This window comes from Mobula birostris, chromosome 29, assembly GCF_030028105.1.
Source record: "Mobula birostris isolate sMobBir1 chromosome 29, sMobBir1.hap1, whole genome shotgun sequence".
Taxonomy (NCBI): domain Eukaryota; kingdom Metazoa; phylum Chordata; class Chondrichthyes; order Myliobatiformes; family Myliobatidae; genus Mobula; species Mobula birostris.
In genome coordinates this window covers 2424129-2450538 of record NC_092398.1, presented here as the reverse complement: position 1 = coordinate 2450538, position 26410 = coordinate 2424129, and the positions used below count along the sequence as shown (strand labels likewise).

The 26410-nt window shown below is 43.2% G+C and overlaps 1 protein-coding gene across 2 annotated transcripts in view; it reads left to right on the top strand.

The window, feature by feature from the left end:
• The window catches only part of LOC140190048 (uncharacterized), a 31735-nt gene extending 5861 nt beyond the window's left edge, over nt 1–25874 (top strand). For both annotated transcript variants that reach the window (XM_072246475.1, XM_072246476.1), the window contains 5 exons: nt 3121–3296; nt 8667–8830; nt 17009–17165; nt 23555–23697; nt 24631–25874. In XM_072246475.1, the coding sequence (XP_072102576.1) occupies nt 3121–3296; nt 8667–8830; nt 17009–17165; nt 23555–23697; nt 24631–25272 (1282 nt within the window). In that variant the 3' untranslated portion in view covers nt 25273–25874. The remainder of the gene's footprint in view (nt 1–3120; nt 3297–8666; nt 8831–17008; nt 17166–23554; nt 23698–24630) is intronic.
• The last annotated feature ends 536 nt before the right edge of the window (nt 25875–26410 follow it).

Here is a 26410-nt window from a genome sequence, read left to right as displayed (position 1 = left end):
AAAGGGCAGGTCCTGTTTGACAAACTTGCTGAAGTTCTTTGAGGACATAATGAGTGCAGTGGATAGAGGGGAACAGGTGTCGTATACTTGGATTTCCAGAAGGTGTTCTATAAGGTGCTGCACAAGAGACTTATAAATAAGATATGGATGCATGGAGTTGGAGGAAGTGTATTGGTATGGATAGTGGATTGGTTAACCAATAGAAGGCAGAGAGTTGGTATAAATGGGTGTTTCTCCAGTTGGCAGTTTGTAGTGAGTGGGGTGCCGCAAGGGTCGATGTGGGCCCGGAGCTGTTTACCATTTACATTGATGATTTGGAAGAGGGGACTGAGTGTAGCGCAGCAAAATTTGCTGATGACATTAAACTGAGCGGAAAAGCAAATTGTACAGAGGATGTGGAGAGTCTGCAGAGGGAAATAGATAGGTTAAGTGAGTGGGCCAAGGTCTGGTAGATGGAATACAACGTCAGTAAATGCGAGATCATCCACTTTGGAAGGAATAATGGAAGAGCAGATTATTATTTAAATGGTGAAAGATTGCAGCATGCTGTTGTGCAGAGGGACTTGGGAGTGCTTGTTCATGAATCGCAGAAAGTTGGTTTGCAGGTACAGCAGGTTGTTAAGGCAAATGGAATGTTGGCCTTCATTGCTAGAGGGATTGAATTCAAGAGCAGGGAGGTCATGCTGCAACTGTACAGGGTACTGGTGAGGCCGCATCTGGAGTACTGTGTGCAGTTCTGGTCTCCATAATTGAGGAAGGATATACTGGCTTTGGAGGCAGTGCAGAGGAGGTTCACCAGGTTGATTCCAGAGATGGTTAACCTATGAGGAGAGATTGAGTCGCCTGGGACTATACTCTCTGGAGTTCAGAAGAATGAGAGGGGATCTTATAGAAACATACAAAATTTTGAAAGGGATAGATAAGATAGAAGTAGGAAAGTTGTTTCCATTTGTAGGTGAGACTAGAACTAGGGGACATTGCCTCAAGATTCAGGGGAGAAGACTTAGGACGGAGATGAGGAGAAACTGTTTTCCTACAGAGTGGTGAACCTGTGGACTTCTCTGCCCAGGGAAGCAGTTGAGGCTTCTTCACTAAATATATTTAAGAAACAGTTAGATAAGTTTTTACATAGTAAGGGAATTAAGGGTTACGGGGAAAAGGCAGGTAGATGGAGCTGAGTTTACAAACCGATCAGCCATGATCTTATTGAATGGCGATGCAGGCTCGATGGGCCATTTGGCCTACTCCAGCTCCTATTTCTTATGTTCTTATGTTCCTTGGCATCCATCATGCTGCTCACAGTTTGGTAAGTTGTCGAATTGCCTGCATTGCCTGTAGGTTTCTACCATTGCGACTTTCTTAACTATCAGATATATACTTTTCGGTTATCTAAATTTATCATCAAAAATTGAAACTGAGGTGACGTCTTCACCTGAACAGAATATGTAATTATTAAATCTAAATCACCTGCACATCTGCTGGGGCCGTCTACTGTGTCGGGTGCTCCCGATGCGGCCTCCTGTACATTGGTGAGAGCTGTCTTAAGCTGGAGGACTGCTTTGTTTGAGTACCTCTGCTCCATCCACCACAAGTGGGACTTCCCGGTGGCCAAACATTGTAATTCTGATTTCCGTTCCGACATGTCGGTCCATGGCCTCCTCTTGTGCCAAGATGAGGCCACCCTCAGGGTGGAGGAGTAACTCCTTATATTCCATCTGCGTAGCCCCCAACCAGATAGCCTGAATATTGATTTCTTCTTCCAGTAAACAAACTTCCTCCCCCCAATTCCCCACTGGAACTTTTAGCTCCTCTCGCCTGCCTATTACTCCCCCCAGGTCCCCTCCTCCTTCCCTTTCTCCTCTGGTCCACTCCCCTCTCCTACCAGATTCTTTCCTCTCCAGCCCTTGACCATTCCCACTCACCTGGCTTCACCTATCACCTTCTGCTAACCTCCTCCCCCATCCTTTTACTCTGGCATCTTCCCCCCCCCCCCATCCTTTTATTCTGGCATCTTCCCCCTTCCTTCTCAGTCCCAAAGAAGGGTCCCAGCCCAAAACTTCAACTGTTTATTCATTTCTATTGATGCTGTCTGACCTGCTGAGTTCCTCCAGCATGCTGTGTGTGTTGTTCTGGATTTCCAGCATCTGCAGAGTTTACAAAACCTAGGGTTAATAAAGAAACTAGCAGTTCATTAAAGGTTGTAAGAAAGTCCTTTTTATTTATCCCATTCCCCAACAGTTAAAAACCTAGTTGTCGGAGCCATGTATCTATTTTCTGTCTGTATTGTATTTTGTGTTGCAGGTTTATTATGGGTAATTTGTCACATGGGTTTGTGGTGTAGAAGCAAATGAGTGTAGTCATGTATTCACCCTTTGTCTAAGTTCATTTTAATCTGGGTAGGGCAAGGGAGTGGGCCACAAGGTGATGCTTTTTGTTGACTGCTTATACTGATAGATTGCTATTCTATTATTAGACCACTTATTTCGTTATATCGCTAGTTTTAGTTTCAGTAGCTCTTTATTGCTACAAGATTGTTTGTCTTTGCTGGTTTCCTAAAGAGTTGAATGTATTTTCTTCGACTTAGAATTTCATTATTGTGGATAGCACATCACACAGTGTCACCACTGCCCCCCACCCCAACTCGTGCTTAGTCTCCAGGCAGTTTTGGTTTGTTTTCGGGTAACCATTACACTAGTGAAAGAACATGTCAGGCTTTGTTCCTGGAAGTCCGGATAGACACGGTGATGGTCCAGCTACATTGAGAGTTCATGAGGAAAGGAATCGGGATCAATACTGAACAATGTCACTGTGTAATTTTTTCAAGCTATTAAGCCAAGTTTCCTTAATCTGTTTGTGTAAGCTAATAATTATTACTTTGTATAATTTTGGATCAAGCTATTGTGTCTAAATTCCTTGTGTGTGAAGAAAATTAAAGTATCTTAAAGATTTAATTTCTATTTAACATCAAATCTAGAATAACCTACAAATAAGAAATCTTAAAAATCATTTGAACTCCATGAAAAATATTTAGATTAAATGTCATCTTTAAATTTGTAGAGCATCGTAATCAAATAATAATTTGTATTTAAAATTACAAGGTTTATCTTTGTATAATTCCAGGTCTTATGACGTCTGGCAACCTTTCACCAATTGCACCAGTCCACTTGGAGAAGGCTGTGATGTTACATGTACTATTAGAGACTGCTATCAATATCTTCAAGCCAGAGTTGGAAGCAATGTGTCTGGGCATCCCACCTCCTGGAGCTTCTCCAGAGATTTTTATCCGTTCATTGAGTGTATGTATTTTTATTTACATTTTATCAGTTTTCTGTAATTTAACAATGTTTATCTGGTGACAACACATTAAATCTTGCCAGATCTCCTCACGAGTTCAGTGTTTCCATAAGACAAAGGAGCAGAAGTTGGCCATTTGGCCCATCAAGTCTGCTTCGCCATTTTATCATGAGCTAATCCATTCTCCCATTTAGTCCCACTCCCCCGCCTTCTCACCATAACCTTTGATGCCCTGGCTACTCAGATACCTATCAATCTCTCCCTTAAATACTCCCCATGACTTGGCCTCCACTGCCGCCCGTGGCAACAAATTCCATAGATTCACCAACCCCTGGCTAAAAAAATTTCTTCGCATCTCTGTTCTGAATGGGTGCCCTTCAATCCTTAAGTCATGCCCTCTCGTACTAGACTTCCCCATCATGGGAAACAACTTTGCCATATCCACTCTGTCCATGCCTTTCAACATTCAAAATGTTTCTTTGAGGTCCCCCCTCATTCTTCTAAACTCCAAGGAATACAGTCCAAGAGCAGGCAAACGTTCCTCATATGTTAACCCTCTCATTCCTGGAATCATTCTAGTGAATCTTCTCTGTACCCTCTCCAACGTCAGCACATCCTTTCTTAAATAAGGAGCCCAAAACTGCCCACAGTACTCCAAGTGAGGCCTTACCAGCGCCTTGTAGAGCCTCAACATCACATCCCTGCTCCTATACTCTATTCCTCTAGAAATGAATGCCAACATTGCATTGGCCTTCTTCACCACCGACTCAACCTGGAGGTTAACTTTAAGGGTATCCTGCACGAGGATTCCCAAGTCCCAGTGCATCTCAGAACTTTGAATTCTCTCCCTATTTAAATAATAGTCTGCCTGTTTATTTCTTCTGCCAAAGTGCATAACCATACACTTTCCAACATTGTATTTCATTTGCCACTTCTCTGCCCATTCTTCCAATCTATCCAAGTCTCCCTGCAGACTCTCTGTTTCTTCAGCACTACTGGCCCCTGCACCTATCTTTGTATCATCAGCAAACTTAGCCACAAAGCCATCTATTCCATAATCCAAATTATTGATGTACAACGTAAAAAGAAGCGGCCCCAACACGGACCCCTGTGGAACACCACTGGTAACCGGCAGCCAACCAGAATTGGATCCCTTTATTCCCACTCTCTGTTTCCTGCCAATTAGCCAACGCCCTATCCACGTATGTAACTTCCCCGTAATTCCATGGGCTCTTATCTTGTTAAGCAACCTCATGTGTGGCACCTTGTCAAAGGCCTTCTGAAAATCCAAATATGCAACATCCACTGCATCTCCCTTGTCTAGCCTACTGGTAATTTCCTCAAAAAATTGTAATAGGTTTGTCAGGCAGCATTTTCCTTTAAGGAATCCATGCTGAGTTCTGCCTATCTTATCATATGCCTCCAGGTACTCTGTAACCTCATCCTTGACAATCAACTCCAACAACTTCCCAACCATCGATGTCAAACTAACAGGTCTATAATTTACTTTTTGCTTCCTTGTCCCCTTCTTAAACAGCGGAGTGACATTTGTAATCTTCCAGTCCTCCGGAACCATGCCAGAATCTATCGACTTTTGAAAGATGATCGCTAATGCCTCCGCAATCTCCACAGCTACTTCCTTCAGAACACGAGTGTGCATTCCATCTGGTCCAGGAGATTCATCTACCCTTAGACTATTCAGCTTCCTGAGTACTTTCTCTGTCGTAGTTGTGACTGCGCACACTTTTCTTCCCTGCTACCCTTGAGTGTCCGGTATACTGCTGATGTCTTCTTCAGTGAAGACTGATGCAAAATACTCGTTCAGTTCCTCTGCCATCTCCTTATCTCCCATTACAATTTCTCCAGCATCATTTTCTATTGGTCCTATATCTACTCTCACCTGTCTTTTGCTCTTTATATACTTGAAAAAGCTTTTAGTGTCCTCTTTGATATTATTTGCTAGCTTCCTTTCATAGTTCATCTTTTCCCTCTTAATGACCTTATTAGTTTCCCTTTGTAAGCTTTTAAAAACTTCCCAATCCTCTGTCTTCCCACTAATTTTTGCTTCCTTGTATGCCCTTCCATTTGCTTTAACTTTGGCTTTGACTTCTCTTGTCAGCCATGGTTCGTTAGGCCATTTCAGATGGTAGTTTAGCAATAGGGACATGCTTGAAGGTACAGAGCCACATGAAATTCCTTGTTCACTGTCTTTACTTTTACTATTACTGATGCTGTTTTTCTGTTACATTGATTTAACTTTTGTTTATTGAGATATAACACGGAATAGGCTCTTCCAGCCCTTAGAGCGACCCGCAATTTAACCCTAGCCAATTTACAATAACCAATTAACCTACCAACTGGTACGTCTTTACGCTATGGGAGGAAACCAGAACACCCGGAGGAAATCTACAAGGTCACAGGGAGAACGTACAAACTCCTCACTGGCAAGAACCCGGGTCACCAGTACTGTAAAGTGTTGTGCTAACCACTACACCACTGCTGTCCTGGTAATTCTGAATTGGTTCCAGATCAAAAGTGCAAGCATCTTGATGCTGGTCCAGTTCATAGAGAGCGGTGAGTGCTTGGAACGCCCTGCCAGGGGTGGTGGTAGAGGCAGATACATTCGGGGCATTTAAGAGACTCTTAGGTAGGCACACAGATGATACAGGAATGCAGGGCTGTGTAGGAGGGAAGTGTTAGATTAATTTTGGAGTAGGTTTGAAGGTTGGTATAACATTTTGGGCTGAAGGGCCTGTACTGTGCTATAGCTTAATCAGTGGGTCATATCCCAGTTAATGTATCTTGAGGCAGAATTAGAATTCAGGACTATTATTGTGAAGAGACAGATTCCTCTGGGTGTTGGAGTTTTGGTGGGGGGGCAGAATTGACAGTGGTGATTGCCAGCACAATACATCCAGGATAGAAATGCATTGGGATCTTTCTTCTAAATTAGAATAGCCGTTAACATTCCTTTATAGAATTATCTATTCCAGATGTGTACTTGTGACTTTCTGTTAAGAGAGAGTGGGGGCTACAGACTATGGAAACGGGGTAACTAGTTATTGAGCCAAGCTTTACAAGTAGGATGAATTATTCGTATATAATTTCCAATAAAGAAAGAGGAATTTCTACACTACTTTTCATGACCTCGGAATGTTTCAAAGCACTGAACAGCCAGAATAAAGTTCTGCTGAGTCTCTGGTGCAGTGTGGTCCACCCACTAACCCACACCTCCGCACCACCAGTTCCTGTCAGGGAGGAGGCTATATAGCATCAATGCCAGGACCACCAGTCTCAAAAACAGTTACTTTCCCCAAGCCGCAAGAATGGTCAACACCTCCACCTGCTAACCCACCCCTCCACAGCCCCAACCACCACTACTGTGCCTGTCAGAGTCACCTTATGTACTGACACTCCTGTGTCGAGCGTCACTTTATGGGCATGCACTCAATCTATGTTTATAAGCTATTTTGTGTATTTATTGTGCTTTTATTTATTATTGTATTCTTTATTTTACTGTTTTTTTTGCGCTAAATCGGACCCGGAATAACAATTATTTTGTGCTCCTTTACACTTGTGTATCGGAAATTACATTAAATAATCTTGAATCTTGAAGAAAATTTTATTTATCCTAGCCCCAAGAGCTAAATAAAGAGCCCCAAGGAACGTAGTTGTAGGAGCCACGTAACTATTCTTTGTCTGCATTGTATTTTGTGTTGCGCGTTTACTGTGGGTAATTGGTCACTTGGGTTGGGGTGTAGAAGGGAATTAGTATAGTTACACATTAACCCTTTGTCTCAGTTTAGTCTAGATAGAGCCAGGGAGTGGGTCACGGGCTGATATTTTCTTGTTGATCGCTAACACTACCGCTAGGTTGTTCTATTGTTATTAGACCGCTTATTTTGTTCTATTCTTAGTTTTAGTGTCATTAGATTTTATATCGCTACAAGATTGTTTGTCTTTGCTGGTTTCTTACTGAACGATTGAACATACTCTTTTAAACTTTGGACATTCGTTATTGTGGATAGCGCATCACCCCTGTGCTTAGTCTCAGCAGTTTTGGCTTGTTTTCAGCTAGTAAAAGAACATGTCCGATCTTTGTTCCTGGATGTTAGGATAGACACAGTGACTGTTTGGCTGTATGAAAGAATCTTAAAATATAGTAGTCATATTTGCAAAGCATACTTATGAGCAATAATTGGATAATAACTATAGTGATGTCATAAGGCATTGAAAATAAATAGAGCTATTGCTGTTAAGAGTTAGTTTGGACACCAGAGAGATTCTGATACATTTACAACATCAAACATTTATTCTAATTGTGAAAACTATTCCTAATCAAGTGTTAAGGGTGGAACATTGTTTTCTGAATTAAAAATCTCTTTTTAATGCACAACATCATATCAGAGCCATAATTCCATATTTGTCGAGAAGCCCAGGGTTCCTGTTTAATATCTGCAAGTGGGGTGGGGGCCTTTGGGGTTCTAATGTTTTCTGTCATACATTCGTTGGGGTTTCTTTCTCTCTGTTTTGTGGATGTCTGTGAAGAATAAGAATTTCAGGTTGTATGTGGTATATATTATTTGATATGAAGACCATAAGAAATAGAAGCAAGATTGGGCCATTTCCCCCATGGAGTCTGCTCTGCCATTTCGTCATGGCTGATCCATTTCCCTCTCAGCCCCAGTCTCCTGCTGTCTCTCCATATCCCTTCATGCCCTGACTAATCATATTAAATTGAGCCTTTGACATTACAAATTTGTTTCAAAGAGTGAGGCCGAGGATTATAGGAAGTGAGATGATTTATTGACTAGTGATGAGTATTCTCAATAATTCCAATCACTCATTTCTCTATTCTGAGGCAGAAAGTAAATGGAAAATGAACTTTTATTTTGAAGTTGGATGTTGGATGCCCTGACTACATTTCAAAATTTATGGTCAATCCACATAGAAAATGAATGGGTGGGGGGGTGTGTAGAATGCCCTTATTCTGTGGACTGCCCTCCAGTAATACCACCAAGAAAGTACATGTGATTACCTCAGACGAATGTGATGTTCTCCTAAGGGACTACTCCCTTAACGGAGAACGCCTGTGTGTGACTTTGTTTAAAGTGGGGAGGCTGATGCACGAGCAGCTACTACATGGTCCTTGACAGATTGGGGTTTGGGTCCAGTGGCAGGGAATTCAAAGTGACAGTATTGCCTTCTCACTCTGCTTAATCTCACCGTTTATTCAGTTTATTACATCCAAAGGGCTCAATTTAATTTAATAGTTTGTCTTAGTCGAAAAACCAGAAATAGTGATATTCTTGTTAACTGCCACGTATTAAAAATATGTCAATAATAATCGATAATTTCTGTTTCTTTTGAAGTGGAACTCGGCGCACCTCAACTGAAGGTAGTTGTGAAAGAAGAATCTGTGCTGGTGCATCTTCGAATTAATTTGGCAGCGTGCAAAGAAGAGGTGTTGAAAGCGTGTCTGATTGATAACTTGAGCTATGAAGTGGAATTCTGGAATACAGATGAAGGTGTCAGAGTATGTATTCAAAGAGTTTTACTGCACAGAGGCGCTCGGTCCCATTCGTATGCGCTAATCCCAGTTCTCTGCGTTCCTTTCCTGGCTAAGTGCCATATGCCTCAAAAATGCCACAGTTGTATTTGCTTCCATGTTGCCTTCTGGCAGCTTTACCTCCACTGTCAGATTTCTGAACAGGCAATAAGGCAAGCCATGAACACACACACACAATGCTGGAGGAACTCAGCAGGTCAGGCAGCACCAATGGAAATGAATAAACAGTCGATATTTTGGGCTGAGACCCTTCGGCAGTCCTGCTGAAGGGACTCGGCCTGAGATGTCGACTACTTTTTTTTCCATAGACGCTGCCTGGCCTGCTGCTCAGTTCCTCCAGCATTTTGAGTGTTCCTTGGATTTCCAGCATCTGCAGAATCTCTCTTACTTGTGATTTGCAGGATCTCTCTTGTTTGTGATTTGCTCACTATTTTTGCTCTCTTTTGCTCTATTTATTTAATTTAACTAATATATATTTCAGAACCAGATTTAATATCACTGTTATATGTCATGAAATTTGTTGTCTCTGTGGTAGCAGTACAATACAATACCTAATAGTTAAATAAGTAGTGCAGAAACAAAAATAAGAAAAAAGGTAGTGAGGTAGTGTTCATGGGTTCCATGTCCATTCAGAAATCGGATGGCAGAAGGGAAGAAGCTGTTCCTGAATTATTGAGGTGTGCTTTCAGGCTCCTGTACCTCCTTCCTGGTGGAAGCAATGAGAACAAGGCGTGACTTGGGTGATGGAGGTCCTTAATGATGGATGCTGCCTTTTTGAGGCATCGCTCCTTGACGATGTCCTGGATACTGCAGAGGCTAGTGCCCAGGGTTGGGCTGACTAAGTTTTCAATTCTCTGCAGCTTACTTCAATGCTGTGCAGTAGCCTCTCCCCACACCCAGAGGAGACAGTGGTGAGCCCAATAAGAATGCTCTCCGCGGTACATCAGTAGAAAGTTATGAGTGTCTCTGATGACATATGAATTCTCCTCAAAGCCCTAATGAAATATCGCTGCTGTCGTGCCTTCTTTGTAGCTGCGTTGTTCTGTTGGGTCCGGGATAGATCCTCAGAGGTATTAGCACCAGGAACTTGGAATTGCTCATCCTTTCCACTTCTGATCCCTCCATGAGGATTGGTTCGTGTTCCCTTGTCTTATCCTTTCTGAAGTCCACAATCAGTTCTTTGGTCTTACTGACCAAATTTATAATATTTTTATTTGTCGCACTGAAATGCTACCGCAAAACAACAAATTTCACGACGTATGTCGTTGCTATTTCTTCAACTAATCCTGGAAAAGCCTAATTCTCAGAGCAGAGAACAAAGAGCAGTGCAACACAGGAGCAGGGGCTTCAGCTCATCATGTTACCACTGACTATGATGCTAATCTAACAGTCCCTTCTTACTGTGCACGACGTGTGCCTCTCCACTTACTGCTGTCAGGTTCCCCTCACCCTCTGCTTTTCCCAAGAAATTGAGCCTGGTTTGTTCGACTTTTCCCCATAGCTAATATGCTCCAGTCCTAACGAGATCCGAGTGAACTGACTTATTCAGTGCTTTCTCAAACCGTCATATCTTTCCTATAGTGTGGGGATCAGAACTGCACACAGTGCTCTAAATATGGGTGGCGGGGTTCATGTATGTCTCCACGAAAGGAAGTGTAAGGTTCTCCCTCCCTCCACTAGCTGACAGGGCGCCTTTGGGCAAGGTTTAACACCTGTTTAGCACCCCCCCGCCCTCCCGATCGGGCGATCAGGGTCAGGTAAAGCCATGGGAGCAGGTGGTGGATGGTTGTATCAGCTGGGGCACGATAGCGTAGTGGTTAGCACAACGCTTTACAGTGAAGTGAGATGCTGGAAGGTGATAGATGGAAGGGGGAAAGGGCTGAAGAAGGAATATGATAGGAGAAGAGGAGCAGCACCAGAGGAAGGAGATGGATAGGTGAGGAGAAAGGAAGAGGTAAGAGGGGAGACAGGAGGGAGGGTTAGAAAATACCAGAAGTTCGAGAAATCCATGTTCCTGTTGTGTACCCAGACGGGATACTCTACATGCAAACACGAGGAAATCTGCAGATGCTGGAAATTCAAGCAACACATACAAAATGCTGGTGGAATGCAGCAGGCCAGGCAGCATCTATAGGAAGAAGTACAGTCGACGTTTCATGGAACATAGAATAATACAGCACAGTACAGGCCCTTCGGCCCACAATGTTGTGCTGACCCTTAAACCCTACCTCCCATATAACTCCCTACCTTAAATTCCTCCATATATCTGTCTAGCAGTCTCTTAAATTTCACTAGTGTATCTGCCTCCACCACTGACTCAGGCAGTGCATTCCATGCACCAACCACTCTCTGAGTAAAAAACCTTCCTCTAATATCCCCCTTGAACTTCCCACCCCTTACCTTAAAGCCATGTCCTCCTGTATTAAGCAGTGGTGACCTGGGGAAGAGGCGCTGGCTGTCCACTCTATCTATTCCTCTTAATATCTTGTATACCTCTATCATGTCTCCTCTCATCCTCCTTCTCTCCAGAGAGTAAAGCCCTAGTTCCCTTAATCTCTGATCATAATGCATACTCTCTAAACCAGGCAGCATCCTGGTAAATCTCCTCTGTACCCTTTCCAATGCTTCCACATCCTTCCTATAGTGAGGTGACCAGAACTGGATACAGTACTCCAAGTGTGGCCTAACCAGAGTTTTATAGAGCTGCATCATTATCTTGCGTCTCTTAAACTCTATCTCTCGACTTATGAAAGCTAACACCCCATAAGCTTTCTTAACTACCCTATCTACCTGTGAGGCAACTTTCAGGTAGATTCTTTCAGTTAGTAAATCTCTTACTATCTCTTCTTTCAGTTAGTCCTGACCAAGGGTCTCGGCCCAAAACGTTGACTGTACTTCTTCCTTTAGACGCTGCCTGGCCTGCTGCGTTCCACCAGCATTTTATGTGTGTTACTAAGATACTCTACATGTTGCCTTACCAATTGATCATACAATTGCAGCATGATTTGCCTCTGTTTATATTTGATGCCCTAATCAATGAAGACAGGCTTGTCATACGCCTTTATGGCAATCCTGTACACCCCCTCCACATCCTAGAACCCGCCCATATACCCATGGCACCACCTCCATTCCCAAGTACCCCCTCTGTACCCTTCTCCCCCATACCCCAGTACCCCTTCTGTCCCCCAGTCCCCTTCCACAGCTCAGCAGCTCCCTCTGTCCCCATGGCACCACCCCCTGTATACCAGTATCCCATTATCCCCTCTGTACCCATCCCCCCTCCGTACCCTAGCACCCCCTCTCTATCCCCCCCTTACCCCAGTACTACCCCCATACCACAGTATCCCCTCCATACTATAGTACCCCTTCCATACTCCAGTCCCTCCTCCGTACCATTCCCCAGTACCCCCTTCTTACCCTGGTACCCCTTCCGTACCCCAGTTCCCCTCAGTATAGAAACATAGAAAATAGGTGCAGGAGTAGGCCATTCAGCCCTTCAGGCCTGCACCACCATTCAGTATGATCATGGCTGATCATCCAACTCAGAACCCTGCACCAGCCTTCCCTCCATACCCCCTGATCCCTTTAGCCACAAGGGCCATATCTAACTCCCTCTTAAATATAGCCAATGAACTGGCCTCAACTGTTTCCTGTGGCAGAGAATTCCACAGATTCACCACTCTCTGTGTGAAGAAGTTTTTCCTAATCTCGGTCCTAAAAGGCTTCCCCTTTATCCTCAAACTGTGACCCCTCGTCCTGGACTTCCCCAACATCGGGAACAATCTTCCTGCATCTAGCCTGTCCAATCCCTTTAGGATTTTATATGTTTCAATCAGATCCCCCCTCAATCTTCTAAATTCCAACGAGTATAAGCCTAGTTCATCCAGTCTTTTATCATATGAAAGTCCTGCCATCCCAGGAATCAATCTGGTGAACCTTCTTTGTACTCCCTCTATGGCAAGGATGTCTTTCCTCAGATTAGGGGACCAAAACTGCACACAATACTCCAGGTGTGGTCTCACCAAGGCCTTGTACAACTGCAGTAGTACCTCCCTGCTCCTGTACTCGAATCCTCTTGCTATAAATGCCAGCATACCATTCGCCTTTTTCACCGCCTGCTGTACCTGCATGCCCACTTTCAATGACTGGTGTATAATGACACCCAGGTCTCGTTGCACCTCCCCTTTTCCTAATCGGCCACCACTCAGATAATAATCTGTTTTCCTGTTTTTGCCACCAAAGTGGATAACTTCACATTTATCCACATTAAATTGCATCTGCCATGAGTTTGCCCACTCACCCAACCTATCCATGTCACCCTGCATCCTCTTAGCATCCCCCTCACAGCTAACACTGCCACCCAGCTTCGTATCATCCGCAAACTTGGAGATGCTGCATTTAATTCCCTCATCCAAGTCATTAATATATATTGTAAATAACTGGGGACCCAGCACTGAGCCTTGTGGTACCCCACTAGTCACTGCCTGCCATTCTGAAAAGGTCCCGTTTATTCCCACTCTTTGTTTCCTGTCTGCCAACTAATTCTCTATCCACATCAATACCTCACCCCCAATACCATGTGCTTTAAGTTTGCACACTAATCTCCTGTGTGGGACCTTGTCAAAAGCCTTTTGAAAATCCAAATATACCACATCCACTGGTTCTCCCCTATCCACTCTACTAGTTACGTCCTCAAAAAATTCTGAGATTCGACAGACATGATTTTCCTTTCACAAATCCATGCTGACTTTGTCCGATGATTTCACCGCTTTCCAAATGTGCTGTTATCACATCTTTGATAACTGACTCTAGCAGTTTCCCCACCACCGATGTTAGGCTAACCGGTCTATAATTCCCTGGTTTCTCTCTCCCTTCTTTTTTAAAAAGTGGGGTTGCATTAGCCACCCTCCAATCCTCAGGAACTAGTCCAGAATCTAACAAGTTTTGAAAAATTATCACTAATGCATCCACTATTTCTTGGGCTACTTCCTTAAGCACTCTGGGATGCAGACCATGTGGCCCTGGGGATTTATATGCCTTTAATCCCTTCAATTTACCTAACACCACTTCCTTACTAACATGTATTTCCCTCAGTTCCTCCATCTCACTGGACCCTCTGTCCCCTACTATTTCCGGAAGATTATTTATGTCCTCCTTAGTGAAGACAGAACCAAAGTAATTATTCAATTGGTCTGCCATGTTCTTGTTCCCCATAATCAATTCACCTGTTTCTGTCTGTAGGGGACCTACATTTGTCTTAACCAATCTTTTTCTTTTCACGTATCTATAAAAGCTTTTACAGTCAGTTTTTATGTTCCCTGCCAGTTTTCTCTCATAATCTTTTTTCCCCTTCCTAATTAAGCCCTTTGTCCTCCTCTGCTGAACTCTGAATTTCTCCCAGTCCTCAGGTGAGCCACTTTTTCTGGCTAATTTGTATGCTTCTTCTTTGGAATTGATACTATCCCTAATTTCCCTTGTCAGCCACGGGTGCACTACCTTCCTTGATTTATTCTTTTGCCAAACTGGGATGAACAATTGTTGTAGTTCATCCATACGATCTTTAAATGCTTGCCATTGCATATCCACCGTCAACCCTTTAAGTGTCATTTGCCAGTCTATCTTAGTTAATTCACGTCTCATACCTTCAAAGTTACCCTTCTTTAAGTTCAGAACCTTTGTTTCTGAATTAACTATGTCACTCTCCATCTTAATGAAGAATTCCACCATATTATGGTCACTCTTACCCAAGGGGCCTCTCACGACAAGATTGCTAATTAACCCTTCCTCATTGCTCAATACCCAGTCTAGAATAGCCTGCTCTCTAGTTGGTTCCTCGACATGTTGGTTCAAAAAACCATCCCGCATACATTCCAAGAAATCCTCTTCCTCAGCACCCTTACCAATTTGGTTCACCCAATCTTCATGTGGATTGAAGTCATCCATTATAACTGCTGTTCCTTTATTGCACACATTTCTAATTTCCTGTTTAATACCATCTCCAACCTCACTACTATTGTTAGGTGGCCTGTACACAACTCGCACCAGCGTTTTCTGCCCCTTAGTATCCCAGTCCCCCTCCATATCCCAGCCCCCCCCATGTATCCAAGCTCCCCCACTGTACCCCAATGCCCCTGCCCTTTATGGTAGCACCCTCCCGCCCTGCCCAATACCCCAGCACCCCTCCATACTCCAAAGCCCGTCCAGGTCTGCCATTTAATTTTTAGAATTGTAGCTTTTACATTAAAGCAGATCCAGAAGAGCTTACAGTTACTTTCCCCAAGCAGTACGGCTGATCAACACCTCTACCCACTAACCCCCAACCACCACTACTTTATCATTTCCTGTCAGTCACCTTATGTGCAGACACTTCTGTGCCTAGTGTCACTTTATGGACATACAATCTATCTGTGTATATATGAGATACTCGTACTGTAAGCTATCTTATGTGTTTAAATTTATTGTGTTTCTTTTTTTTATGCTGTATCAGATCCCAAGTAACAATTATTTTGTTCTCCTTTGCACTTGAATCTTTAAACAATCTTGAATCTTCATGCCATCCTGTTCTTTGTTGCAATTTAAAACATGCTTACAGTATTAAAAAAAACTCCTATTACAGATTTGGTTGATTTGACATGTAGTTTACTGATTTTATTCAAAATTTTGAGAATTATTTATATTTTTCTGCAGCTTATCTGATGATTGATTTCATCTTTAACCACCAAGCACTGTTAATTGATACTTCTACAAGGCAATTTTTATATTTTTGTCCTCTATTTCTTCCCCAGAAAATGGTTGGAATGTGGCATTTGATGTTGGGATGTGCAGCATGAATACATTTATGGGATTGTGGGGTAACTGAGGGAGGAAGGAAGGTACAGGTGGATATGCCATTGTGATTAGGTGAGAAACACTTTGTAGGGAGTGTAACTAGTTCAGCAAGTACGGTACCTATTATGTAAAGTCCCGCAGGATTTATTGACCTACACTGACATATTGTAACTATTGATCACTTTGACTTTTTTTTCTCTGCTTTGATGCATATTGAGGAACAAGTGGAGCTTTGGCCTCGGTTAGGGTGTATTCTGGAGTTAGGGTATATAATAAATATTAATTTCACCAGCAACCAATCTTCACTTTTTTACCTGGAGCTGTGGACTGGAGTTGATTGCAAACCAGACAATGCTGATTAACGTTCATTTTGTGTGTCTGGAGTGTGGGTGCAAAGAAGAAGGTGCATGAAAACTATATGTAATTCAAAGGAAGCATTATAGATACATTGTAACTATAGAACTGTTCTGCTGCTGTTCTGCTGTTACCTTTGATCTTTAGCATATAAAATGTCATGTACTATTGGGTCAGGAGACTTCTTCCTCCAAGAGTGTCTCAATGTGATGCCTGCTGCTATATTCACTTCGATATCCACTAGCTTCAGTGTCTCTCTGGTGGCTTTATTCACAGTACAACAGCCAACAATACCTGCAAATGCAGTTCTGAATATGACATTTGGAAATCCACAGGGTAGTTCAGTTAATTTCCTGATAATCAGACATCAGTTTCGTATCTGTTAGAGGACCAAGCTTGTCACCTGAAGAAATCAATAGGCATCAAGCTTTCTTTGTCAAAATATAATCTGTTAATTGTGAGAATTTGTTACAGAGTCTTTAACTTACTGGTGACCTGGTTAACATTAATATCATGTGCCTTGAATCCAAATTTTATTGAGTTTAAAATCTGCTGTATTTGTATTCACACTTTTGTTGGGTTGAGTTGTCCTGCGATCATGGCAATCCATTTGCAAACGTTTCATCATCATACAAGGAGTCATCATCGGTGCACTATTAATTTGTGATGTGTTCTCTGAATACTTGGCCTTTATATACTTATCAATCAGCTGATTGGTGATCATTACAAAAACTGGATTGTGATATAGGGAGGGGATCTCGTCGTTGATTGGTTGCGTGGTGAACTCTGTGCATTGTGGTCTGGAATTTTGCCTGTATTGTCTCATAAATAGGATCGAGGTCTATGTGTCTGTTTACAGAATTGTTCGCTGAAAACCTTGCTTCTAGGAATTCTCTTGCATGCCTTATATTTGCTTGTGCCATGACTTTCACTGATGCCCAGTCACATTTTATTTTTGAACAGCATCCAGTTCAGCAAAGCTCAACTGAGAACATAATAAAAATTGAAAAAGGTCAGTTGCAAGGCAGCAACAATTGTGTGTCTGCGCGATCTGTATACAGGAATACGATGAAGATGAGCAATTTCTCTGAACCTGTCTGTTTTGAACTGAAAGTCAAAGGTAAGTTTGCATAATTTGTGTGTAGATTTTTTTTATGGTAATGTGATATCTCATGCTCTCTTTATTTTAATTTTTACAAATTTCAGCCAATGTGTTCCCACATCTGTGTTACTGTCTGTGCGTTTGAAGGTAATTAAAAAAGGTGGAAAATCAGACTATAAGGCCATTCAGCCCATTACGTCTTCTCTGCCATTTGATCATGGCTGTGTTTTTTTTTATCTCTCTTAACCCCATTCTCCAGCTTTCTCCCCATAACCTTTGACGCGCTTACTAATCAAGAACCTTTCAACCTCTGATTTAAATATACCTAATGTCTTGGCCTCTAGAACCATCTGTGGCAATTAATTCCACAGATTCGCCGCCCTCTGGCTAAAACATCCTCCTCATCTCTGTTCTAAATCAGGGGTCCCTAACCTGTTTTGCACCGCAGACCAGTTTAATATCGACAATATTCTTGCGGACCGGCCGACAGGGCTTTGGGGGAGGTGCTGGTGTTCAAGTAGGGTTAAACTCACCTCAACATATCTTTTACAGTTAGGGTCGCCAACTTTCTCACTCCCAAATAAGGGACAAAAGTAGCAGTCAAATCCCGGGACACTTTACCCCAGGAAAGACTACCATGACCATGAAGCCTTGTGCGGGCTCCTGTATGCGCATATGCGCGTGTGTGCCGATTTTTTCCCCCACAAATTGGTTTTGCCTTCATCTTCCCGACTATTCTGTACATACATTATTTCTACCTTATATAGGCTGTGTATTTATCATATCATTCCTACTTTTACTATATGTTAGTGTTATTTTAGGTTTTATATGTTACTTGGTATGATTTGTTAGGTTATTTTTTGGGTCTGGGAACGCTCAAAATTTTTTCCCATAATGGTAATTGCTTCTTCACTTCACGCCATTTCGGCACGAAAGGTTTCATTGGAACGCTATACCTCTGCGGGGGAAATACGGAACAAACCAATTTAACCCAATAACGGCAAATACGGGACAGTTGGCAACCCTATGTTGGAGTTCAACAGTGCGCGACAGGGAAAGGGGAAAGGTGCAGCTGACTCATATCGTTTCCTCGCAGCCCGGTAGCGCATGCCTTGCGGCGTGGTGGTTGGGGACCGCTGTTCCAAATGGACAGCCTTGTATTCAGAAGCTGTGCCCACTAGTTTGAAACTCTCACACTATTGGCAATATCTTTTCCATGTCAGCTGTACCTGCCCCCTCCCCTCTGGACTCTACTGAGCACAAGTCCAGAGCCATCAAGCTCTCCTCTTATGTTACGTCATAATTCAGAGCAGGATGAGCCAATGGAATTTCCCCATCACTGGGCTGTGGATACCAAGCTACTGCATATATTTGAGAGAGGAAGAGAGAGAAGATTTCCTGAAATAAAAAGATATAAAGGTGTTTGGGTGGCGAGTGGACCTTGATGTTGAGATAGAGGACCAGCCATCTCTCTGCTTTGACTTTGTTCCTATAGAATTTACACCGGAGTGGTATGGGAGCATAGCAGTTAGCACGACTCTTTACCGTGCCAGCATTAGGGGTTCGATTCCTGCCACTGCCCATAAGGAGTTTATATATTCTCTGTATGACCGGTTGGGTCATGTACTCCATTCTCCACATGACCCTAGTGCTCCAGTTTCCTCCCACATTCCAAAGACATAGGGGTTGGAGTTAATTAGTTGTGGGCATGCTTTGTTTGTGCCTGAAGTGTGGTAACACTTGCCCGCAGCACATCCCTGGACTGGGTTGGTTGTTGATGCAAACAACGCATTTCACTGGATAGTTCAGTGTGACAAGTAAAGCTAATCTTTAAATCTGCCCTTATCCACCTTGTCTGTTTGGGTGTATTCTCTCAGGGCTGTATAATCTTAAAATAGGAAATGTAGTTAACTCTGAAAATCTGTCTGCTGTACAGTTTTGGAGAAGTTTCTTGCCTCAGTTGATAGAGCCAGTGTCTATATTCATTGATGATTGCAGAATACACAAACATGATCCAAAAATAATCAAACACGAGGAATTCTGCAGATCCTGGAAATTCAAGCAACACACATCAAAGTTGCTGGTGAACGCAGCAGGCCAGGCAGCATCTCTAGGAAGAGGTACAGTCGACGTTTCGGGCCAAGGCCCTTCGTCAGGACTAACTGAAGGAAGAGCTAGTAAGAGATTTGAAAGTGGGAGGGGGGGAGATCCAAAATGATAGGAGAAAACAGGAGGGGGAGGGATGGAGCCAAGAGCTGGGCAGGTGATTGGCAAAAGGGATGTGAGAGGATCATGGGACAGGAGGCCTAGGGAGAAAGAAAAGGGGGAGGGGGGAAAACCCAGAGGATGAGCAAGGGGTATAGTGAGAGGGACAGAGGGAGAAAAAGGAGGGAGAGAAAAGGAATGTGTGTACATGGGTAGCCTCCAATCTGATGGCATGAACATTGACTTCTCAAACTTCCGCTAATGCCCCACCGCCCCCTCATACCCCATCCGTTATTTATTTATCACCTACACTCAGTCCGCCAGAGAAAGCAGGATCTCCCAGTGGTCACACATTTTAATTCCACGTCCCATTCCCATTCTGATATGTCTATCCACGGACTCCTCTACTGTAAAGATGAAGCCACACTCAGGTTGGACGAACAACACCTTATATTCCATCTGGGTAGCCTCCAACCTGATGGCATGAACATCGGCTTCTCAAACCTCCGCTAATGCCCCACCTCCCCCTCGTACCCCATCCGTTATTTATTTATATATACACACATTCTTTTTCTCTCTCTCCTTTTGCTTCCTCTGTCCCTCTCACTACACCCCTTGCCCATCCTCTGGGTTTTCCCCCCCTCCCCCTTTTCCTTCTCCCTAGGCCTCTTGTCCCATGATCCTCTCATATCCCTTTTGCCAATCACCTGTCCAGCTCTTGGCTCCATCCCTCCCCCTCCTGTCTTCTCCCATCATTTTGGATCTCCCCCTCCCCCTCCCACTTTCAAATCCCTTACTCACTCTTCCTTCAGTTAGTCCTGACGAAGGGTCTCGGCCCGAAACGTCGACTGTACCTCTTCCTAGAGATGCTGCCTGGCCTGCCGCGTTCACCAGCAACTTTGATGTGTGTTGCCAGAAATAATCAAGTGGCTCACGACCTGGATACTGCAGCAATATACTAGGTTAACCTGTATGTTTTTGCTATCATAGAGTCATAGAAAAGTACAGCACAGAAACAGGCCCTTCAGCCCATCTAGTCCATGCCAAGCCATTTAAACTGCCTACTCCCATCGACCTGCACCAGGACCATAGCCCTGCGTACCTCTACCATCCATGTACCAGTCCAAACTTTTCTTGAATGTTGAAATCAAGCTTGCTTGCACCACTTGTGCTAACAGCTTGTTCCACACCAATGACCCTCTGAGTGAAGAAGTTTCCTTTCATCTTCCACTTAAATGGGCAGACTATTACTTAAATGGGGAGAGAATTCAAAGTTCTGAGGTGCAACAGGACTTGGGAGTCCTCGTGCAGGATACCCTTAAGGTTAACCTCCAGGTTGAGTCAGTGGTGAAGAAGGCGAATGCAATGTTGGCATTCATTTCTAGAGGAATAGAGTATAGGAGCAGGGATGTGATGTTGAGGCTCTATAAGGCGCTGGTGAGACCTCACTTGGAGTACTGTGGGCAGATTTGGTCTCCTTATTTAAGAAAGGATGTGCTGACGTTGGAGAGGGTACAGAGAAGATTCGCGAGAATGATTCCGGGAATGAGAGGGTTAACATATGAGGAACGTTTGTCCGCTCTTGGAGTTTAGAAGAATGAGGGGAGACCTCATAGAAACATTTTGAATATTGAAAGGCATGGACAGAGTGGATGTGGCAAAGTTGTTTCCCATGATGGGGGAATCTGGTACGAGAGGGCATGACTTAAGGATTGAAGGGCGCCCATTCAGAACAGAGATGCGAAGAAATTTTTTTAGCCGGGGGTGGTGAATCTTTGGAATTTGTTTCCATGGGTGGCAGTGGAGACCAAGTCATTGGGTATATTTAAGGCAGAGATTGATAGGTGTCTTAAGTAGCCAGGGCATCAAAGGTTATGGTGAGAAGGCAGGGGAGTGGGACTAAATGGGAGAATGGATCAGCTCATGATAAAATGGGGGAGCAGACTCGATGGGCCGAATGGCCGACTTCTGCTCCGTTGTCTTATGGTCTTAAACATTTTCACCTTAATCCATGACCTCTAGTTGAAGTGCCATCCAACCTCAGTGGAGAAAGCATCTAAAAATGTTCTCTTTTCAGTGGAAAAAGCCTGGTTGCATTTACTCTCTCTATATCTCTCATAATCTTGTATATCTCTGTTAAATCTCCTCTCAGTCTTCTACATTTTCAGGAATAAAGTCTTTGTCTATTCAATCTTCCCTTGTTATTTTGGTCTTCCAGACCTGGCAACATCCTTGTAAATTTCTGTGTACACTTTCGACTTTATTTATACCTTTCCTGCATGTAAGTGACCAAAACGGCAACTGCACACAGTTGTCCAAATTAAGCCTCAGAACGCAACTTGAACATAACACCCGAAGCTTGTCGGTGAAAAGGTGAAATCAAGTGAAGGGGAGATATGTTGGTGGGGGCGGGGGTGATGAAGTGAGAAGCTGTCGTTTTGACCATGGGATATGCACAGAAACGCCAAGTCCTAAAATTGCTGTCTGCTCTGAGAGATGTTTTACAAGCACCTGCAGCAGAGCTGATCACGGAACCCAGGACAGGCGACGTATCTCATCATTTCACTTGTGCTGAAGTATCTGGGAAAACTATATAGATGGATTAGGAATGGCATTTACAGGGTGAAATTTGCAGATGACATAGCAATGGTTGGCCTCATCAACGATGACGAGAAGGAGTATAGAGAGGAAGTAGAACGGCTGGTGAATTGGAGTGAGAAGAACAACCCAAGTCTGAACGTGCTGAAGGAAATCATTGTGGACTTCCGGAGGGTGCAGCTGAACCATCTCCCTTTGTGAATACGTGGCTCCTCTGCAGAGAGAGTGAAGTGCACCAAGTTTCTGAGAGTTCACATTACAGATGACTTCACCTAGTCCCTTAATATCACCTCATTTATCAGGAGTGCTGCATACGCAGGGCTGTTAGTATTATCAAGGATCCCACCCATCTATCCTGCATCCTCTTTGACTTTCTACCATCAGGCAGGAGACTCCGATGCATAAAGACAAGAACAGTCAGGATGGGGAACAGTTTCTTCCCTCAGGCCATTAGGCTTCTGAACTCCCTGCCGCATCACATTCGAAGTGTCGCTGGTTAATCTGTTCCGTACCTTACAATATTTAGTTTATGCACTTTATTTATGTGTGATTCATCTGTAGATTTTATCCTTACTTTCATAAGTTATTGTGTTATGTGTACTGTACTACTGTGCTTTATATGTTGGTTCCGAGGAACATTGTCTCATTTCTATTTATGTTATGTGGTTAAATACATTATATAGGTGTATATAGTTAAATGACTATAAACTTGACTTGAAATTTGAAAGGAAAGGAAGTCTGTCAGGCATATGGTGAGATTTCATTAACTTGCACTGTTAAATTGTTGTATTTTTGTTCTTCTTTGTGTTTGTTCTTCATTTCTAATAGTTTGAACATTAAAGCATTACATTTTACTTTGAGTCTATTTGAATGTTACTGATGTCAAATATTCAGAAACATTCATAGCCTTTGACCACAAACACAAAATGCTGGAGGAACTCACAGGTCAGGCAGGGTCTTTGGAGGGGAATAGACAACCAGCATTTCAGGCCGAGACCCTTCAGCAGGACTGGAAAGGAAGGGGGAAGAAGCTAGATTAAGAAGGTGGGGGGGAAGAAGGGGTACAGGCTGGCAGGTGATAGGTGAGGAGGAGGGTGGGTGGATGGGGGATGGGGATGGTGAGAAGCTGGAAGGGGTAAAGGACTGAAGAAGGAATCTGATAGGAGAGGAGAGTGGGTCATGGGAGGATGGGCACCAGAGAAGGTGAGGAGAAGGAAAGGGGTAGGAGGGGAGCCAGAATGGGAAATGGAAAGGAGAAAGAAATTACTGGACGTTAGAGAAATCGATATTCATGCCACCAGGTTGGAGGCTACCAGACAGAATATGAGGTGGTATTCCTCCAGCTTGAGAATGGACACATCATGATAGTAGAGGAGGCCATGGACTGACATGTCAGAATAGGAAGTAGAATTAAAATAGGAAACATCCATCTTTTATGAGAGAGGAGAAGGTGCTCAGTGAAACCATCCGCTAATCTACTGTACATCAGGTCTCACTGATGTAGAGGAGGCCGCACCAGGGCACTGTCAATGTTTCTGTCCTGCTCCGGCTGTACAAATAAAGTGAAACGTTACACATATTTTAACTGTACCTTTTCTATGCAGGATTCCAGACTGCTGTGCTTTTCACCATACTGGCCTCTTTGTTTGGATCTTTGCTGACAATCTTAATCTTGATAGCTATAACCATGGTGAAAGTGAAGCAAAATATCTCTGTTCCATCAGAACTGAAGATACCAGAAGCCTTGGTTTGTAAAAATAATTACCATTCTTGGTCTCTTTCATTTCATACAGTTAAATTATTTCTTAGTAAAGAACATAGTATATTTGGAGAGCAGGTCTTTTGGCTGATCTGTAATTTGCAATATCAATATTGAGCAGCAAACAAAATGCTGGAGGAACTCAGCAGGTCAGGCAGCATCTGCGGAAAAGAGTGAACAGTCGACACTTTTTCCTGGTCCTGAGGAAGGGCCTCAGCCTGAAACATTGACTGTTTTCTCTTTTCTGTAGATGCTGCCTTACTTGCTGAGTTCTTCCAGCATTTTGTTTGTATTTGTTTAATTCATTAACTGCAAGTTCCCAGAAAAACTTATTTACTAATGGTAGATGGTAAATCAAGACCAATATGACTGTGAGGTGCTTGTCCATCTTATCCAACGATGATAGGAAACCTGTGCGGGAGAGTTTTTAAAGTGGAAAATCTGTTGTCCTGGGGCAGTTCCACTCTCGGCCTCGGGAGTCCGGGTCCAGTGGTACGAACAAGCGTCACAAACTGGGGTCTTCCTTGACCGTGACACCTTCTGTGCCTTGTCATGTCCTTTGCTTTCCACGGAGCCCTCCTAGCCGTTGGATCTCATCTGCCCAGTCTGCTGGAGCTGACCCCACATGCTAGGACCAGCATCTCCTTGTCTCACCGGTTTATCCCGCCTGTCGAAGTGGTCTGCCGGGGTGTGGCTGCTGTCGCATGCAAACAGCTGCTTTGAGCCACAGGTGAGAGCTGAGTGTCCGATGGGGACCAAATTGCCAGCTTTCCCAGAACAGATACAACAAACGCCTACACTAGAAGTGCTACCCCTTCCTGGACACCTTATACACCCCAATGTATATTAAATTCATAGGAGATATCTTTTGTTTATACATGTGAGATATACATCATTACTAATTTAGTTTTCTTTTATTAGGATTTCACAAGGACCATCACTCTTACCCAGATAGAAGATTACCATTCAGTTGAATGCAGTTTGCCAAATGTTATTGACTGCAACGAAAGTGAAGAGATTCTTGAAGAAAAAACTGCCTTTGAAAGAATTGTTAAGCAGGAAGAAACCGAAACCAGTGCTTCGAATGATGTAGACTGCTCGAGTGAGAGTGATGAGGAAATTGAATGTTTCGACTACACTGAGAGTCGCTGGATTCCTGATGGAATAGTCTTTGACAATGACGAACCGCTGAACAATGACTTCCATCAGACAGCTAATACAGAACCATATCAAAAAGCAGATAACTCTTCCATGTTTAGTCACGTTGCCACTGACGTCCAGTCTCAAGTCTGTGACTGCTCTAATCCTGATATACTCCAAACTGAATGGCCTGGTGCTGAGGATCAGCCTTCCAGTGTTACTTCAGAGGTGCTCAACAGCCGAAACTTCCATGACAGTATTGATCTGCTTCAACACTGTGATAAACACAGCAGTAGTGATATCCTCTTAACATCCGTACAGCTGCTCATGTGTGATGCAGGGTATGATGAAGATATGTTATCATCAGTACATAATCATGATATGAACTTCATTTCCAGTCCTACTCGCCTTTGTACAGTGTAGGGAAATGGGTCCCTTCAGGGATTCAAAGTACATTTATTATCAAAGTATGTATGTAGTATACAACCCTGAGATTCATCTTCTCCACAGACAGCCACGAAACAAAGAAAATGCAAAGAAATGGTTCAAAGAGAAACTTCAACCCCTGCGCAAAAAAAAAATCAGGCAAACGGCAACCAAAAAAAAAGTGAAAAAAAAACAGATCATAAAATACAGAAGTGTTCCTATTGTACTTTGTAAATGTATGAAAATAAGCAAGGTGGCAGGAGGTTGGAGCAAAGCTCAGTTCAGATACATTTCATTGTGAGTATTTAGTAGTTTTATGACTCAGAAGTATTTCGAGAGTGAGTAGAGAGTGCAAGGCCTTGCATCAGCCAAAGCATTGATTGGTGGAAGAGGCTCAGGATTTATATTTCTGGAATCCTGTGGAGTTTTTTATCTAATGCATTGTTACAACACATAGCACTATTCAGTATTTCATGTATACTGGAGACAGTTTGCCCTTGAGCCTAAATCAGTATTTTTAATTCTTCTGAATAATCTATGCGTACAAGTGTTACACTATATTTTTTAACTTTTAACAATTAAAGTTCATTTCTAGAAAATCTGGTCTTTAAGGCATTACTAATGTATGTTGATTATCCTAATTGGTTATTCAGTCAATATTGCTATTTATTCTTCTGAAGCAGGAGTTCCCTACCTTTTTTATGCCATGGACCAATACCATTAAGCAAGGGGTCCAAGGACCCTTCGGTTGATGGTAGGGGTCAATGGAATAAAAAAGGTTGGGAACCCCTGCTGTAGGGTAAGGATAGACTAACATCCTTCCACATTATAGGAAGGTTCAGTGGTTCAATTTAATATCAGAGAATGTAGACGGTATACAACCTGAAATTCTTACTCTTCACAGACATCCACAAAACTAAAAAAAAACCCAATGAACAACAAAAAAAGTTAGAATCCTAAAGCCCACCCTCCCCCCATGTATAAACAGCAGCAAAAGCATCAGCCCCCTCCCCATCAGCCACTACGCATGCAATATCAAGCCCCCAGGGACCATGATCTAGAGTCCATCAAAAATTACTGTCCATCCCAACACGTTGACATTTCAGACAGTCTCCCTCTCGCTCTCTCTCTCTCT